The sequence below is a fragment of the Plecotus auritus genome (genome assembly GCF_963455305.1).
Source record: "Plecotus auritus genome assembly, chromosome: 8".
Classification (NCBI taxonomy): domain Eukaryota; kingdom Metazoa; phylum Chordata; class Mammalia; order Chiroptera; family Vespertilionidae; genus Plecotus; species Plecotus auritus.
In genome coordinates, this window is record NC_137782.1 from 78,370,117 (window position 1) to 78,389,193 (window position 19,077).

Sequence of the window (19,077 nt, forward strand, 5' to 3'; positions counted from 1 at the left end):
TTATATCTATTTTTTTTAATTTATTGATTTGAGTGTGAGAGAGAAACATTGATTTGTTGTTCCACTTATGCATTCATTGGTTGATTCTTGTATATGCCCTGACCAGAGATCGAACCTGCAACCTTGGTATATTGGGATGATGCTCCAACCAACTGAGTTACCTGGTCAGAGCTTCATAAGCTTACTCCTTCTCTCTCCACTTTATAGCCCCCTTCCCCAAACATTTTATTGTTTCCTAGAACCTCTCCCCCCTTTCTTTCTTAGTTCTCTTTACCTGTGTCCCCACATCCCTAACTCCCTTGGCATGCTTTATTACTGCTACCTCTTGTCAGTTCTGTCCTCCAGACTTCGTGCTTTAGAGGACAGGGACTCTTTAAAAGGGTCTGTGATCTAGACTCCTCTGGTTCAATAATTTGTTTAATAGATTATGTAATTGATTAATTAATAGGTTTTTCTAATTTGAAGAGTTTTACATTCTGAAACCTCCATTTAAGGAAAATAAATGGGATAAAAGAATTCAAAACAAATTCACAATCCTAAATATTATAGATAAGTTTACAAAGTTTCCAGAACTTATGCATATTTTTTGTATTACAGTGGTTCTGACTGTCATATCACAGTGCTTGAGCTGAGCTTGGTCCTTGTTTATTTTGTCCCCTTTCCTAATGCACTCTCTAACAAAGCATGCAGAAACCTAGTTAGAAGAGGAACATTTTTTTCTCAGAAATAAGGAAAAACAACTTCTTTCGCACACATCTTCTCTAAAAGTCTATTGATATTTAAATTGTTAGTATAAACTACTGCAATATGTATTCGCCTTCCAATAAAACTGTTTTTAAATAATTAATTTTTATTTTTTAATCCTCAAGAATGTTTACTGATTTTAGAGAGAAAGGAAGGGAGAGAGAGAGCGGGAGAAAAACATCGATGTGAGAGAGGAACATTTATTGGTTGCCTCCCTTGCATGCCCAGACTTGGGATTGAACCTGCAGCCTAAGCCACCTGGCCAGGACAAAACTGGGTCTTTTAAATCTCAGTTCTCTCCATTTCAGTAACACCTCTCTCTTTCTGCATCTGCACTGACAATGTCAGAGGAGCCTCCCTGACTAGACCTCCTCAAGGACTTGTTGCCGCACCTGGCTAAAGCAGAGAGTAGAGGAAGCAGAAAGCTGGAGTGACATACATTTAATAAATGGTCTAAGAGAAAAGGAGCCAGGGGAGGTCAAACAGGTAGGAGGAAACATAGAAGAAAGCAGGGTTGAAAATCCAGGAGGATAATATGCAAATCTATAAGAGAAAGAAAGATTAATAGTTGTCAGGGCCTGGGGAGAGGGGAGATTGTGGGATGACTGTTAATGTGAACTTTGAGGATGATGAAAATATTCTGGAATTAGTGGTGATGCTTATACAATTTTGTGGTCATATTTTTAAAAATCACTGAGTTATATGTTTAAAACACTAAAAAATAAACTTAAGGGAAACCCAGGGGTGAAGAGATTGGAACATGGAGAAGTAGTCAAGATAATCTAATAGTGAAACCGATCAAGACTGGTTGAAAGCCTATGGGATTTGGTGATTAGGAAGCCAGTGGGGAACTTAAAGGGAGTGTTTTCAACAGAATGGTCACTCCCATTTCTTCTCCTTTCTGCTACATAAATTATAACTCAGATGATTATTCCTTCACATACTTTTATCTGTTGGCAAAATGCCTGATAATTCGGCAAGTTCAGGAATGTGTTCACTTTATATAAGCTAAATGGCCACTGTGGGTGAGTTTGTGAAATTTTGGTATGTGCTCATGCTCACTGGGACATAGTATAAGTGTGTCAGTCTTCTTGCCCTTTTAAAACCAAAGCCATACAACCAAAACAGGTCAGCTCATGATGTCTTGATCTCAAACATAATTTCCAGTGGCCCTAAATGAAGCAGGCATTGCCTCCTTTGAATTCTGATGATAGCTTTCAATTGTATGGCTATTTGGCAAGTTGTCCTGTCTTCTGTCCGTTTATTGATGGAGTACTGTTAGCCTTGTGACCCTGGGTCAACCATGTGTATTTTCTTAGCCATATTTGCTCAATTTATAAACTTAGAGTAATAAGAAAGTAATAAACCTTAATTTGAGCACCCCTTATGAGAAACATATAAAATGGCTTGGAAAACTATCAAGCACATGTAAATAATGTTTAATTGATATTTAAATATATATGTATTTTTATTGATTTCAGAGAGGAAAGGAGAGGGAGAGAGAGATAGAAACATCAGTGATGGGAGGGAATCATTGATTGGCTGCCTCCTGCATGCTCCCCACTGGGGACCTAGCTCACAACACTGACATGTGCCCTTGACCAGAATCAAACCCAGGACCCTTTAATCCACAGGCCAACATTCTATCCACTGAGCCAGACCAGGTAGGGCATGTTTAATTGATATTGTTGTCAAATTAGAGAGACAATTAAATTCTTTAGTGCTCTTGGCTTTATTTTAGTGTAGGACTAGTTCCCTTAATGCCTAGTTTGTAGGATCATAGGCCTTGAATCTGTGTGTGCCTAACTAAGGCCCGCCTTTTCAGTACTAATTGGTTGAATTGAATACTGTTTAAATGAGAAAAAATCGAGTATCATGCTATGATTGAGTTCTGTATTGCCTTCATCTTTTTTCTTTCTTTTTTTTTTTTTTTTGTTCTGCTTTCTTCTTAGGTTTCCCAAACGAGCCTGCTGCAGTGATTGCCCTCAGCACCATTAAGGAATGGCTCGCCAAGAATCACCACGAGGTAGGGAGAACTACACAATCACTGAACATTCAAGGTGGTGTAATTTCAAAAAAGCACATAAATGTATTTTGTAAATATCAAGTAGGCCTAGTCATTGAGCCAAAGCTAGATGATCATGCTTCATTCGGGTACCAGGAGTGACTGAGTATTTTCTTGTAATTAATTTACTGCAGGGATTACATTGATTGGTTTTGGTGATGAAGAGGCAAAGTGATTGGATTCACTTAGCACTGATCTAATTTTTATATCTTTCAATAGTATAGGTCTTGTATGTAAGAGAGAGAACAGGATGGATTTCATTAAGAGGAAGAATGAGGGATTGTCCTGTGCTATTTTCCTTAGAAAGTTATGTTATCTTGGTTGACAGGAGATTCCTGGTGTAGAGTAAAATTTTTGCATCCTAAGTTTTCTTTATATATAACTAATCTCTTCCATAAAGTAACTTCTGAGTGTGAGATTGGACTGGACTTGGATCATTGATAGCTAAATAGTCTTGATCGGGATTTTTTATGAAACAAAATGTTTCCATCAGATTATTCATCACACACCCTATTCTGATTATTTATTAATATATTTGGGTTTTTTTGATGAACAGGAAAATAAACAAGTAAACAAAGCAAGCAACACAATAAGTAGGGCATCTTGTTCATTTTCTTCTGATTTTATCTCTTCTCAGATGTTCAGATGAGCACTATAAAAAATGTTGTTCCATTTATGATGGGCCCATGAATTTAGCTTTTTCCTTGGGTAATGTATGGATTATTTGGAAATGTTTGGGTTTGGAAATAAACTGTTAAGAGTTTCCTAGTGGGAGATAACTCTTGGTGCCTTTGTGTATTTAAAGAAATACCAGTGTCATATTCTGCTAATGACAGTAATTTCAATATTTCTTAAACAATTATAGACATTGCTGTCTCAAATAGAAGTGAAGACCAAATGGCAAAGCATCTGCATTTTACTGCTTGCTCTTTAGTTTCCTTCTACTTTGAACAGTATACATCTGACAAATTCAATTTAGAGAATAATTTTAATAACCTCAAAAAAGCAGAATAAACAATTCTGAAATAGCCAGTTTGCAAAACATATCTTTGATAAGTATCATTTTCATGACAATCTTATGAAAAATCTAGGATAGGTATTGTTTTTCTTATCCTCATCTAGAATCGCAAAGTTATGTGACATACTCAAGCCATCAGAGTCACAGAGACAAGAGCCTGACTCAGCCCTCCTGACTCTCACAGTCATTCCTCCTTGGAATGCTCCTGAGGCAAGGGAAAGAACGTTAAACACTTTGAAAGCTAGTATTTTCAATATATCTCTTGATCATAATAAAGACTCCTCACCCAGACCATTTGTTTTGCAAAAATGTAGAGGGATTCATGAGTAAAAGTTGATAAATGAGCTGGTACATTATTTCCAATAAACTAATGGGATGCTCCCACTGATGGAAATTCACATGTGTCATATTGGCATGTGATGGAAGTACACATAACCACACATAACATCAAGGAAGTGATAATAAAGAGCAAAAATGTTGGTCATGTTTATACCTCATTGATGAGTTCTACTGATGGATTCTTTTTAGTTAACTATTCAGAAAGTTATTTTCCATAGACATTTGTTATCTCGGTATTTCCTACTTCATGGTTTTTGCTCTAATTTCTCTACTAGCCTAAGTATTTTGCTTTCATATCCTTTTCTTGCTTATTTCTTGGGTCTGTTGTAGAAAATGTAGATAATTTGAGTTGAGAAACACTGTTATTGCCATTGCAACTTTAAACATATGCCATGCTAATTCTCTTTTAAAAGGCTTACTGTTTCAATATGCATTGGCTAGTCCAGCTCACATGGCTCAGTGGTTGAGCATGGACCTATGAACCAGGAGGTCATGGTTTGATTCCCGGTCAGGGCACATGCCTGGGTTGTGGGCTCAATCCCCATTGTGGGGCATGCAGGAGGAAGCCAATCAGTGATTCTCTCTCATCGTTAATATTTCTCTCTCTCCTCCCTTCTTCTCTGAAATCAATAAAAATATATTTTAAATATTCATTGGCTAATTTAAAAAAAGTTAACTTGAATAATCAGGTTTTACTTAATAAATGGTTTGTAAGTGGTGAGACATGGAAAAGCTATACAAATTGATTAGCACTGCTTTGATTTATCTTTTTCTTTGTTAAAAAACAAACAAACAAACACTGGTTAAGGAAAATATTACTTTTTACTCAGTTGTCTCTTCATTAAAGTATTGTTTTCACATTCTGATGGTTTAAGCTATTTATTCATTTACTTATTTATTCATTTACTTATTTACTCATTTGATAAATATTTATTAAGTCCCACTAAGCACAATAAACTTTTCTAGATATAAAGTACATATCATGGAAAAACATAATTGTTTTTTTATGATGTTCATAGTCTAGAAAAAGTAAAACATAAATTAAACAAATGAAGAAATAAGAGCATTCAAATACTATAAGTAAAACAGGTAATTGGATAGTTAGTTATAGGGGTGTGTGGTTTTAGATAACGTAGAGACTGCTCTGAGGATGTACTCTTGGAACAAAGATTTATATGATTTGAAGGAGGAAGCCAAGCCTCATGGAGATCTTGTAGTAGAACATTTCACATAGAGGGAGCAGATAGAGAAAAACCTTGAGAGGAGAACGAGTTTAATACTGTTTGCAAGCAATGGCAAGAGAGATGATGTGATTGAAGCAGAGAGATAAAACAATGACAGGAGACAAACTTGGGACAAATAGGTGGGGTCAGACCAGAGTGTTGGGGTTTTTGGAGAGACTTTGATTTTTATTCTAAGTCAAATTGGAATTTGTTGAGGGCTTGGGCAAGGAGAATGAGTGGATTTGAGAGATATCAGAGTAGAAAAAGGAAGGCTAAGAAAATCTAGGCAAGAGATGAGGGTCTTTGGAATACAGTGATGGTAGAAGAGGAGGTGACAACATTAGGTTTGTAATATATTTTGACAATAGAGCCAACAAGAGTTGGGGGTTGTTTTAAGGTAGGCTAGCTTATATTACAGTTACAAAAAACCTCCAAACCTCAGTACTATAGAATATCAAAGGTTTAATTTTTGCTCACACTATTTGTATACTTTGAGTCAGCAAATGGCTCTAGCTTAGTTAGGAACACAGGCTGATAGATATTCTACCATATGAAACATCATCTATCACATGATAGATGTTTCTCTCATGTGATAGACAATTAAGTTACAGCCCTTAAATGCTTCTACAAAGGGATGATGCATATAACGTTCCCTCACATTTCGTTACCCAGAGCAAGGCACCAAGGGGGCAAGGAAATGCAATTTTCTCATATGTTCAGAATAGAGGCAACTGGGTATTGATAATCAGTAGTAATGTGTATCATAGTGGTAAGTTAAATGAGATACATGAAGAAAACAAAAGAGACAAAAATGATCATTAGCACCATGGCCAGGTGGCTCAGTTGGTTGGAGCATCACCCCATGCACCAAATGGTTTTGGGTTTAATTCTAAGTCAGGGCTCATACCCAGGTTGCAGGTTCCATACCCAGTCATGGAGTGTATGGGAGACAACTGAATGATTTTTCTCACTCACATAGATGTTTCTATCTCTCTCCCTTCCTCTCTCTCTAAAATCAATAAAATCTTCAGGTAAGGATTAAAAAAAAAAAAAAAAATGACCACCAGGATTTTGGCCTGAGCACCTGGGGTAAATTTTGGTGCATATTGAGAAACTTGGTAGGGGATTATGTTTACATTTTTTTAAAAGAAAATATGACTTATGTTACAGACAGTTAAGTCTAAGATAATATTAGATATATAATGAAGATTTCAAGTAGAATGTTGGCTATTTGAGCCTGAAGATCAAGAAGTAAGTCAGAACAAAAGACTTAATAAAATTGGTGAGATTGTCATAACTTTAAGTTGGGTTTGGGTCTTAGTTTGAGAATAGTTGCAAGAACTAGAAATATATTCAAGCTAATTTATATAAAGGAAGCTATTGTGCATAAAAAAACTATATGAAAAGTCTTGAAGGCCAAGAGTTGGAACTAGAGCAGGGTCTTACGAGTGACTGGAATTGCCAACAATAAATCCAAGAAGGAGCACAGTAGTTCATTTTCATTCTTCTCTCAAATTCTCTCTCATATCTCTGCTTAATTATTATAATTTTTTGCATATTGTCTTCCTTACTTCTCTCAAATTCTCTATCATATCTCTGTTTAATTATTATTATTTTTTGCATGTTGTCTTCCCTACTTATTCACTTGCTTAACATATGCCTTCCCATTCATGGGCCAATCAGTTCTGCTTGAAGCAAGGTTGGGGTTTAGCTTGGTAAACCAAGTTGCATCTTCTGGGATTTTCAGCTGGTCAGGTCCTCTGAAATGTTCTTTTCAAAATATGGGGGATGCATGTAATATGACTCTCCTATCAGCCACCATGTTTTCCCCAGTCAGATAAGTGTATGATTCAATGGTACATATCTTCGTAATTTTTTTACCATAAGTAATAGTAATGTTATGTGAGTAGTGAGCCTTCACATTTTGCCGTTTACTTATTATCTGATTTTTTAAACCCTTGGGAAAGGGTACTTCTTTTCCTTTCCAAATCAATAGTTGATTTAATTCTATGTAAGTACATCAATGACCCCCGTCTGCGGGGCTAGATATTTTCACCTCCAGAGGGCTGACTGGAACACTTGAGCCAGAAAAATCATGTTTCTGTCATCCACTATCCATGTGTTTCCTTTGCCCAGAGTCTGGACTGTGAGGAGCTGTTGTCACTACATATTTAAAGCTATACAGAGACTTGAGGGAGCCCAGCTGAACAAACAGTACAGTTGGGTCTAATTGCAGTGGCTGCAGCAGAAGAGATGGAACAGCCCTTTAATAAAAAAAGGAAGGAGAATTATTAAAAGGGTATATTTGGGTCACAAAAATGACTTTCCAGAACTAAAAACTATAATGACTTGGGATTGAAAAGTTGCAAAACAAAAGAGAATATTCACTAGTGAGAATTGAATTATTGCTCTGAGAAGACCAGAGAGATGAGTTATCTTACAACATAGAACAGAAATACAAAGAAAATGAAAATATGACTGATGAGACAAGATATGTGTCAGAGAGACTCAGAGACCCAATATGAGGTAGGCAAGGAATGAAGGTTACCCACTGGCATTTTTGGCTAAATTAAGAATGAAGAACATCTGAGTTTAGAAAATCAGAAGAAAAGAATATCAGTTTGCTATAAAAAAATGATAGCATGTGGCATGATAACCTTTCCCTAAGTTCCCATTTTTCTCAAGTAGAAACTTTATTACAGAGACAAGTGAACAAAATAAGGGTTTTTTATGGAAATGAGCAGCAGAAATGTGGCCCAGTCTCCTAACTTGAGGTGGCTACTCTGTGTTATCGACTGCAGTTTTGTGCATTCCTCATTATTCATGCGGTCTAAAAACATCATTTCTTGTGAAGTAGTTATGTCCCCCCTCCACAGCTCTGAGCCACCGTCATATTTGGACGTTAGCCTAAGAAATGTTTGTATATGCCTGTTCTATTACTCTCTACACCAAGGGACTCGTGGCATGTAGCTATTTGTCTCTGAGGCATTGTACATAGTATCTGTAATGTTCTCTGTAGAAAGCGGAAGAAGAAAGGGATGTCTTTCACCCCTAAAGGCAATAGCCTGATATTGTGAGATGTTTTCCCATGACAGAGGTCATGTTCAGTGATTTCAAATACTATGAAAAAGCAAGCTTCTGAGGAACCTAGCACTTATGTTAAGTCTTCTGGGAACTCATCTTAAGGCAAGGTATCTCAGATGAAGATTCCGTGCTGGAAGGAAGATCAATGGTTTCCAGGGTACTTTCAAATGTGAAATCCCTAAAGTGCTAATCGGGCCTCAGTTGTAGTGTGATAAAAACTCGACCTCCCCTTCCCTCCTACTCCAAGTATAAAGCAGTGGATAGATGGGCAGAAGCACAGCATTCTGGAAAGCTCTAATTTAAGCTGTGGCTGTGTATAGCCATCCAGAGTAGAGGCTGTGGTTCATCAGAGACCAGGCCCCAGCTGCATCTCTGCAGATCTTTGAGGATGGCATTTCCCAGAAAATTTTCCCATTTAGTCACTCCATGGGAATTTCCCAATCTCTTCCCTCATGCCAACAGACCCACTGCCACAAGCAGACATCCTTGTTCCCAGGGGTAGGGAGGGGGGACAATTTAATGGAAGATCCCTTCGTTCATCTTTGAAGCCCCTTAGAGGTACCTGCCTTGACTTGGATATCACTGACTATGAGGAAACCAGCTCTGCATTTTTTAAACCAAAATCAGTTGTCTTCTAAGTGGGAAAAAGATGGAAGTTTTCTCTGACGGCATGCAAAATTGAGGTTTTTGTCTAATATATAGTATTTTTAACTGTGCTTTAAGCACAAATAGATTATTGTTGAATGCCATCTTCTTGTCATTTAAATTGTTTACTATGTGCCTTCTGAGGGACACAGGATGCCAATGATATTGCTATTTGGCACTTTTAGTTGTGTGCCTACAGATGTGGCAGGGCATAAAGAGATGCTGTGTGTATGTTGTGTTGTATTGAGACAGATATCCATCCATCTCTGCAATTTGTAACAAGCAAAAGTCCCAGACCTTACCCAGTATGGTCTAGGCCTCAAGGTCAATTGATGGTTGCCAGAGAACAAAATTAGTTTTGAGCTCCTCATCGGTGTTTTTTAGAAGTAAAGATATTGATTTGTGCAGTGTGGAAGCAGTAACACTGTCACCCTCCCCTGTCTTCCAACCTTTATATACACAATCCCCAAAGTATTGAAAAAGGTTAGCAGAGTCCCTTTACTCCAGAATAGAAATTAGAATTGGGAACCTATTGAAGAAATGCAAGTTCAGCTTTCTGAAAGGTTCATATGCTGTTCTCATGATAATTTGACAAGATCAGGGAGGGAGAGAGTCACTTGTTTCTTCATTAAGGATCGCAAAGGAAACATCGCACTCTAGGTTTTGGTGCCAAGAGTATTTATTCTCCTTCTTGGCAGAGGTCATTGAGCATATGCAGTGTTAAAAATTGTTTGTCAGGTTTTTTTCAGAATCACATTATGGATCACCAAAAAAAAACAACAAAAAACAAAAAACACCAAAAAAAACCAACAACAACAACAACAAAAAAAACAGTGTGGGGCCTGCCTTATGTCTCTGACATGAAATGCCTTAGGATCTTTGTGGTTCTTAAAAGGGGGGCTTAAATGAAACATAAAATGATATATTTCTGATGGGAAAATTATATCCTTCACACCAACTTTTAATTCCTGTGAATGATTTTTTACAGAAATGCAAAACACATAATGCATGGCCCCTCAGTTCCACACAACATAGGGGTGTGGTTAACATTCAGAGAACTGGCAGGAAAAAATCAAGTGCCCAGTGTTTTCTCTGGGGAATGTCTTTTTATGTCCTCAAATGTCATTTGAGAATCTATGCCAGCCTTAGTTTTTGGTGAAATATGTGTGTTTGATAAAATAAGTTCCATCTTAAAATACATTCTGCGCAGAACTGTGGTTATGGTAATAATCATCATCATTCTAATATGCTGCTATAAAAATGTATCCTTTGACTAGTGCAAGCATGGTCTTCAGGTGGAAACCATGATGCTCATTGGCTGTGACATAATTGAGGAAAATTATTCCCAGACTTTAAACATATACCATGTTTCTAGGGCTCTTCCAGAACCCTGATGACTTGCAAATAGTTTATGTTTTCTCTCGTTCTCCATCAATCTTCCTTCCTACCTTCCTTCCTTCCTCCTCCCCTTCAATGCTTTCCTCTTTCTTTCTTCTTACATTCCTCCCTCTCCTCTTTTTTCTTCTCTCTCTTTGATACACACACACTCACACACACAATACCTTCCCATTTTCATGCTGTCTTTGTTGAGATTTGTGAGACTGACATGTGGGCCAGAAGTGAGTTTTAACTCTTTATCTTATGGTTTTACATTGCCATTGTTAGAGTGAAAGCCACACCCCAAGGAAGCTTCTGCCTTAACTTGGGGGGAGTGTTCAAGTGCTCATGCCACCATAGACTGCCCCACATTGGAGCCTGCCCTGTGGGCAAATCCACTGCCTCTCTATCACCACACTGCTTCAGCACCTGGCCACAACATGCACACCCAAGTTCTTGGAGCCAGAAATTAGATCCCCTTGCTATTGCCTCCACACTTCATAACCCTGTTCCTGTCCATTAGGCCACAATGTATAGCATAATATAAATTTTGCCAGTTAGCCCGTGTGTCCAGGGTGGAGAAGGCTGTAATAAGATACTTTTTTAGCCATTAAGTAAGGCTGCCCAAGCATCCTTTCCCCTAGTCTTACTCTGGGTGGAGAGCTCCTTAAAGTTTAATCACTATTTTTTCTTCCAGTAGGGCATGTCTGGATAATGAAGGTCCCAGGGTGCTCTGGTGGCACCAACCTACAATCCCATGTAGTGCAGGGTGGCTTGTTTATTTTTGTGCTGAGCTATAATCAACACACGTCCTCCTCTCCCAGCTGTTCTTAACCCAGTACAGTGCCCATTATACCACCATTGCTTTTAGTTAAAGAGAATGAAGTATAGAGAGAACTGGAGAGAATTTGGTTGGGGAAAGAATTATGTTTAAATAGGTGTTGGTAATCTATATGTATATCACTAAGTCTGGGGATTCTAGAGAGAGTTTTAGGAGATGCAGAGTACGTATGTGAAATCGCTAAAGGCAGAGAGGAAACCAATATTTTTTCTGGTACTTATTGTGTCCCATGGCTTGTGTTTGGGACACATGCATTACATGCTTTTATAAAACATGCTATCACTTTTTAACAAAACTTTCTTCAAGGTAGATATTTTATCCCTAATTTTACAGATATGGTAGTTCAAGTTCAGGGAAAATAAAAGTTTTAGGATTAACTAGTTGGGCATTGTATGTTCTTCTATAACCCTGTTTCTGTGGCCAGTGGCAATTAGTGAAAAATTGAATATCTTACCCAAATGTAGTCACTCAAAGTACATTTTTAGGCATGGAATCCAAAATAGGCTCATAAGAGCCTTTCCCTGGGACATTTTTGCAAACTGGAGTTAGGAAAGGAAAATTAGAGTTCACTTTGGCTAAGAAACTGAGAAATGTTGGGCTCAGAAGCTGCCAGCCGCCATGTTTCTTGCCATCTGGGGTCGGGGGAGGTTGTGCTCTAGGGAAATATTTTGTGGGAAATGTTACTCATTGTTGGGTAGTTGGCAGTCATAGAGCCCATTCTGCTGGCTTGAGTGAAGAATCAAAACTGAAGCAAAATATGCTATATTTTAGCCAAATAGAATGACCACCCATTTTTAGTTTTAACAACTCAAGCTAGTAATTCTCAACTAAAGAAAAGGAAGGGCTGAGAATCATTTGGAGGGCTAATCCCCAAAGAGCTATATATTTTGAATAATTCATTTTACCCCTTTCAGAGAACCTGCTCTATCGAACTGCTGCTTTTAATGGGAGTATTTCAGGACCTTCAACTAGGCTAGGTTGTAAAAGATATTTAGAGTCACTGTTCTCAATCATAAAGTAGTAAGAGCTCTTTAAAAAATTTGGCCTTTCAAAGTTTACTTTCATTTAGGGGGCAAGTCAAAAGATTTTTTTGTTTATTTAGTGATGGCTGTATCTTTCTCCTTCTTCACTAATCTGGAGTTAAGAAAAAGCCAGTACTAAATAGAAGCATAAGACGTGTGTTTAAAAGAGGATGGATCACTTAGCAAAGTATGGCTTTTAAGTCCATAGTAAAGACTATGGAACAGCTTTTAAGACTCCAGGATTGTGTCCATTAGGCCACAATATAACAGTAGCTTGAATCCTTCTCCATGCAATGAGAATGGGAATTATGGCTTCTGGAAGCTAGGTGGGAAAAGATATGTTGCCCTTCACCACTGGTAATTCTTATCTCAAAAAGGAAGTTTAGTGTAAAGATTAGAACATTGGAACAAGAGTCAGAAAATCTGGGCTCTACTCAGATTCTTCCACATTCTTACATAACCTTAGACAATTAACTTCCTCTCTCTGGGCTCCTCATCTGTGAAATGGGAGGGTAGACCATGTCTCTTCCAGTTCTACCATTCACTGCCATTGATGTTGTCTTCTGGAACAAAACCACTGATGCAGCCAACATCTTGTTTTTGCCCAGTCATCATAGCATAGTCACACCAACATGTATCTTTGTTTTATCTGAGTCTCCAGGCTCTTCAGCTGAAATAATAAAGTATTTGCATATGCTGTCTAGATGCCTTTAAGAAGATCCCCAATTAAAAAATATTATTGATTTTATTATTATTTTTAATTTATTTCAGTGAGGAAAGGAGAGGAAGAGAGAGATAGAAACATCAATGATGAGAGAGAATCATTGATTGACTGACTCCTGCACATACCACACTGGGGACTGAGCCCGCAACCTGGGCATGTGCCCTTGGCTGGAATTGAACCCGGGACCCTTCAGTCTGCAGGCCGACACTCTATCCACTGAACCAAACCAGCCAGGGCAAAAATATTATTGATTTTAGAGAGAGGAAGGGGAAGATAAAGAAATTCCCCGAGAGAGAGAGAGAGAGAGAGAGAGAGAGAGAGAGAGAGAGAGGAAACATTGATTACCTCCTGCAAGCACCCGACTGGGAATTGAACCCACAACCAGGGTTTGTGCCCTGACCTGGGAATCAAACCTTTGGGTGTACAGGATGATGCTCCAACCAACTGAGCTATGCTACCCAGGGCCTCATTTTTTATATGTATATTTAGACGCAATACTAACAATCCTTATGTGAAAAGGCCACCATGTTGCTTTTGGGTAAATGATCTGAATTATATAGTACTTTTAAAATAGCCAAACTTTAAAAGTCTTTATGTTATTAAAGCTGCTGATTATCTGAATGATGCGATATTTTTATAAATAGAAATTAAACCTCTGAGCATGCGGTTGGCTCTACATCTGCCACAGGGGTAAAAGGGACACTGAAAGGTCCTACTGAAGGACATTCTATACCATTCTCCTTTACAGAAGCATGTGCTGTCCTTCTTTGGTAGGGAAGAAAAACAGCCCTTTGCTTTGCCCTCCCCTTTAATTGACCAGAACTCATTTGTTGCTATGATTGAATGGAAAATCAGCAGTCCTGCCACTGTCACTTAGATCAAATCAGAGAAGTACAAAAACAGTTCTTTCTCATTCTATGGAATTAAATGATTTGCTTATGAGAGGAAATGTTCTCAACTATGACTCTGTTTTAGAAGGAAACTGTGGCCACAGCTATAACCATCTCACTGTTTCTCCTTACATGTTTAAGCATAGAGGTGGCCTCTATAAAAATCAGACCTCCTTTAATGATGGCACTGCTATCCACTATGGTAAGAAACATGAGTAGGTCTGGCAAAACAATCATTTCTCCAATCTCTTGGCTTATCAACAGAAAGCATACTGGAAGAAACCTCACACAACATCAGACTTGGCTAATGAATTTATGGGTAAAAGCTGATTTAGAGAAGCTGGATTATGAGCCCAGTGACAGGAGGACTTGCTAACATACCCCTCTCAATCAGACAGTTCTTCTCAGTTTTATTCATGCACTCCTTAGAAGCCCCATCACATGGGAACTTGAGGGTATAGAAGTAAGCTTTAGTGTCTTCATTTCATACCAGGGAGTCTCAACATCTAGTCTCAACATCTATTCATTTGAATGAAGCAAGAATAGAAGGATATTGGAAGATTTACAGTTTCCTAAACCCATGTTGATTTCACGTTTCTAAAACCTGGTCATAATGAAGTGTTCACATTTGTGATCACAAGTTTGAAGGCCTGGGGCAAGGAAGCGAGGGCTTCAGGTATATTCTAAACTTTGATCTTAGACTTGGGTCTGCAGCGAGAATTGTAACAACCTGGCATGTGACCTGCTGAAGATCAAGAAAGTGATGTTCCGTGAACAGGAGGTGCTACCTGTACATATAGCTTCTGCTATGGGCACTCTTTACAAAAAGACAGAGATAGGAAGAGAGATATGTTTAAATGATATAATTTATTCTTAGTTTTACAATAAACCTTTTCATAAGACATATAAATTTGTTTTCTTCCAACTGTCCAAATTCTCATTTGTTTCTTAGCTTCTTTCTGCATTGGTGTGATGCTAGTTCACAGACATTTTGTTTTTTAGTTGGTTCTCTGACATTGCTCCTAAAATATTAGCCAGAACTTCTTTGTTCAATGGCAACTTAAACTCCAGCAATATTCTCTAAAGCTGGAGGGAAACTGAGCTTTGTTGAATTTATTGAGAGATGTGTCAGTTTCCAACATCAGGCCTTTTTAAAGAAATTTAAAGAATAATTTTGCCAGTGTGTAATTTTTACTTTCTGTGGTGACTTTAGATGCCTAAGAATAACTCAGCTGCATTTATTTTGCAACATAAACATTGGCTATGTCTAACCAGCAGATCTTCCCTTGATCTGGGCTGTTTTTCCTGCCCTATTATACACCAAAGAGTTCCCCTAACGGCCCAGGAGTTGGTGAACTTGTTGGAAGAACACTGTCCTGGGAATAAGGAGGTTCTGGGAAATGTTACCATCTTGTCACTAAAATACGGTGAAAATCACCTGGGAAATAATTAAATCAAATAACCGGGCTACCCCCTAAATCTACCAGATTGAAATATTTGAGAGGAACAGCAGCTTTTATTTTAAAACTAGAGGGATTGGTACACTGGTGGGGGGTGTGGCCTGTGGGGATCCCCAGCTGTGGGAGCACAGCTCATCCAGGTCAACCAAGCGGCTGTGCACGCCCCCCCTACCCCCCCCCCCCCCGCCCGCCGCCTCAGAGCAGCTGCTCCCTGGTCCAGCATCATCCATGCATCCAACATATTCGCCTCTTCAGGGGACCCAGTCGGGGCCAGGCCCAGGGACAACAGCCCTGAGAGGAGGTAGAGTAGGCCTCAGTCCTGTGGCAGCCACGAACTCACCTCCCACTCTCCAGGGTCAGCTCTGTGAGCCCAGCAGTGGTGGCACTGGAAGGCCTGCGGGTATCTGGAGGAGGTGGCAGGAAGCGAGAAGGAGGAGCCTGGGGCAAGGAGGCAAGGATCGCAGCCTGGGTTCCTGCCTATGGCCTGGGGTTCGCAGCAGGAGCAGCCGCTCAACCCACTTAGCCAAGCAGTGCTCCCACTGTGTTAGCACACTGACCACCAGGGAGAGATCCTGCATTGAGCGTCTGCCCCCACTGGTGATCAGTGCACGTCATAGCGACTGGTCGACCAGCTGTTCTGGTTGTTCCTCTTTTCGGTCGCTGAGCTTTTATTATATAGGATGTTTTTCAGCTAGTGGTTGAGAATGATTAGACCAATTACTCTCAAGGATCTTTTCCAGCTAGAACATGCCAAAGTAGAAGCTCATATTTATTCTCTCTAATGTGGAAAATGCTCTTCTAAGTGAGCCCTTCTCAACAAACATATAATCGGCCTCCTAACTAGGGATGAGGAGCCTGCTGTGGTGTGGGGTGTATTGTCTAGAATGTACCAGAGTCGCCACCACAGCCTGCCTACCAATAAGCACTTGTCTCTTCAGTCCCATAATTCCATGTCTAAATAAAGCATGTAACTTCAACTCACATGAAATATCCAGGGGAGTTACTAGTCAGCTTTCTGTGGCACCCTGCATACAGTAGGGACCTTTTGCTCTCCTTAAGAAAGCATTTTAATATATTTTCAATATCCTTATTATAGAATAATCATTGTCTTGAGATATGTGCTTATATATCTCCATGCATGAGGTGTATTTAATAAATAAGTAAAAGTCATCAACATACACAATTGACTCATTATCGTAGTAATTATTGTAGTCAGATTGTAAAAGAAAGCCAAGAGATTTACCTCTTGGATCAGATATAATTATATTGGTTCCTGAAAAACCTTTTGAGAATGAAGTGCTCAGTCACATGAAGCAAATTAGTTCTTGCTGGGCATGAGGGCACCATTTAGCCTGGCTGCAGGGGATGGTTTTCTTATTGGTACCCTGTTGTCCTTCATGGGAGCCAGTTTCCACCACCCACCAGGGCGTTGGATATATAGATAAGTGTTATGGTAACATAACACTTATCTATATATGTTACCATAATCTGCCACTGAAAAAATTATTTTTTTGAGGAAGTAGAAAATGAATCACTATAATAAAATTAATTGCAGCAGATACTAACCACCTTCGTATCTACTGCTGTCCAGAATTTTACTCTGAAAACAATTAGAGCATGATGGGCTGTGTGTTTGACAGTCCAAATTGAGCTACAAATGACCTGAGTGTGCCTCAGCTAAGCACAGGGCAAGGTAGGAATGTATTAAGTTGAGTAATCATCTCATATGTTTTTCTGCTGGGTTCAGTGACATCTACAAAGTTCACTTTTCTAAGAAGTTTCTTCTCTTTACAAATTTAAACTCAAGGGAAATAGTATCCATATGTTCCTGATTCATTTGCACCAACTCATCAAAATGTTCTTTTCTTTATAACTTATTGAATGTCTACAGAGGATTTTGAGTGTTTTTTATAAGTTCTTGTAAGCCTTTCTGTCTAGAGGCAGGAAATGGCCATTTGCCAGCAGGGAGAGAGCTCCCAAATAGTCACGTTCTGTTCAGGAAGCAAAGAAAAAAGAAATTGCATTCCTCATTTTTGAAATATATTTGCCCCTTAGAGGGTGGGGATAACTGTATACTCTGGAATGTGTTAGTAAATTTATTAAATGTGTAATAAAAGGAATTCCATGAGGTAGTTGCAGCAGGAATGGGATTTAAATTGCTCCCTCCACCATTATCTTACCTGTGAAACTCCATAATGCATTGGTTTACCCAACAGTGTAGAGCCTCAAACTAAGTGAAATGCAAAGCATCTTCATTGTGCATAGTAGAGGTTATTTGTATGTGCGTGTGTGTATAATCCAAGGGAAAACCTTGATAAAAATCCATTGACCGAAAGCATGTTTTACATTGTTTCTTTCAGTGTTGGAACTGAACATGCATGAAGCCCGCACATCTGTCTCATGCAGATTCTTTTTTGATCATGTTAATAGGCTTTTACCTGAATTTCATTTGATTCTAAAGTAAGGTTCAAGCCTTGATGTTCACCCCCACCTAGTAATAAACATGGGGACTGGAAACTGCCCTGTGTGCAGAGCTCCACCCAGGTTCCAGGTATGGCCCGGGACTGAGGTTAGGCCACTTGCAGCTATTGCCTAAATTAGAGAGTTTATTCTAGGGACAAAGCAGAAAAAAATGAAGATTCCCAGAAGGTCATCCCCTTGCATGAGCTTTTGACTTGTTGACTCCTAGCTGGTGTGCTCAGTGCTTCTTCATCCCTTTGCCAACCTGGCCTTCTATTTACCTGCACAGACTCCTGTGATTTTAAATCAAGGTTTTTAGGTAGATACACTATCTATTTAGATAAATCTATTTTTAAATTATTTTATTTTAATGTGGCTGATGATGTCAATATTTCTATTTTCAGTTCTAAAGTATGATGATATTAATTTCTATTGATTTGTGTTTGTGTGGTTTTATTGTTATTTTTTAGAGAGAAGAAGGGCAAGGAAGAGAGAGAGAGAAACATTGATCTGAGAAACATCGGTTGGCTACTTCCTGCGTGCACCCTCATTGGGATCAAGCCTAAAACTTGGGCATGTGCTCTGACCAGTAATTGAACCAGTGACCTTTTGGTACATGGGACGATGCTCAAATACACTGGCTGGGGCTGATGAAATTTTTAAAAATGTTTATTTTCATATATAGCCCTTTCAAAAAGAAAAGTAAGTTCTTCAGAAAAATCTTGGCAGTGTAGATTCACGTGTAATTCTTTCAAAAGCATCCCAGTCTTCATTAATGTACTTAACACACACTTACTCAGTAGCTGGTATGTCCAGAGCTTGTGTACTGCTTATATAAAGATGGTTGAGACATAGTTCTTGAACTATTGGAGGAGACAACACAGTTATCACACAATAATGTAGTAAATGCCAGAACAAATGATGCTCAGAGTACTATGGGGCACCAGGTAGAGGGAATAGACAAGGAAGTCTCTTGGTGCTTCTTGACTTAAGTGGACAAGTACCCAGGGCCTGCACACTCTCCCCCAGGGCTTTAATTGCCCTGGGAATAAAATCCAAATGCTTCACCTACAACACGGGCCCTCAACCCATAGTCCCCACACTCTTAGGAGGTCTCCAGGAGTTCATGAAAATAAAAATAATTATTGTCATTAACTTCTAACTGCAAGTTAGCTCTCCTTTTGA

At 38.9% G+C, this 19,077-nt stretch overlaps 1 protein-coding gene across 4 annotated transcripts in view; it reads left to right on the forward strand.

Moving 5' to 3' along the window:
• Positions 1 to 19,077, forward strand: part of MACROD2 (mono-ADP ribosylhydrolase 2) — a 1,970,509-nt gene that overhangs the window by 1,439,919 nt on the left and 511,513 nt on the right. For all 4 annotated transcript variants that reach the window (XM_080685397.1, XM_080685398.1, XM_080685399.1 and 1 more), the window contains exon 8: positions 2,697 to 2,770. In XM_080685397.1, the coding sequence (XP_080541523.1) occupies positions 2,697 to 2,770 (74 nt within the window). The remainder of the gene's footprint in view (positions 1 to 2,696; positions 2,771 to 19,077) is intronic.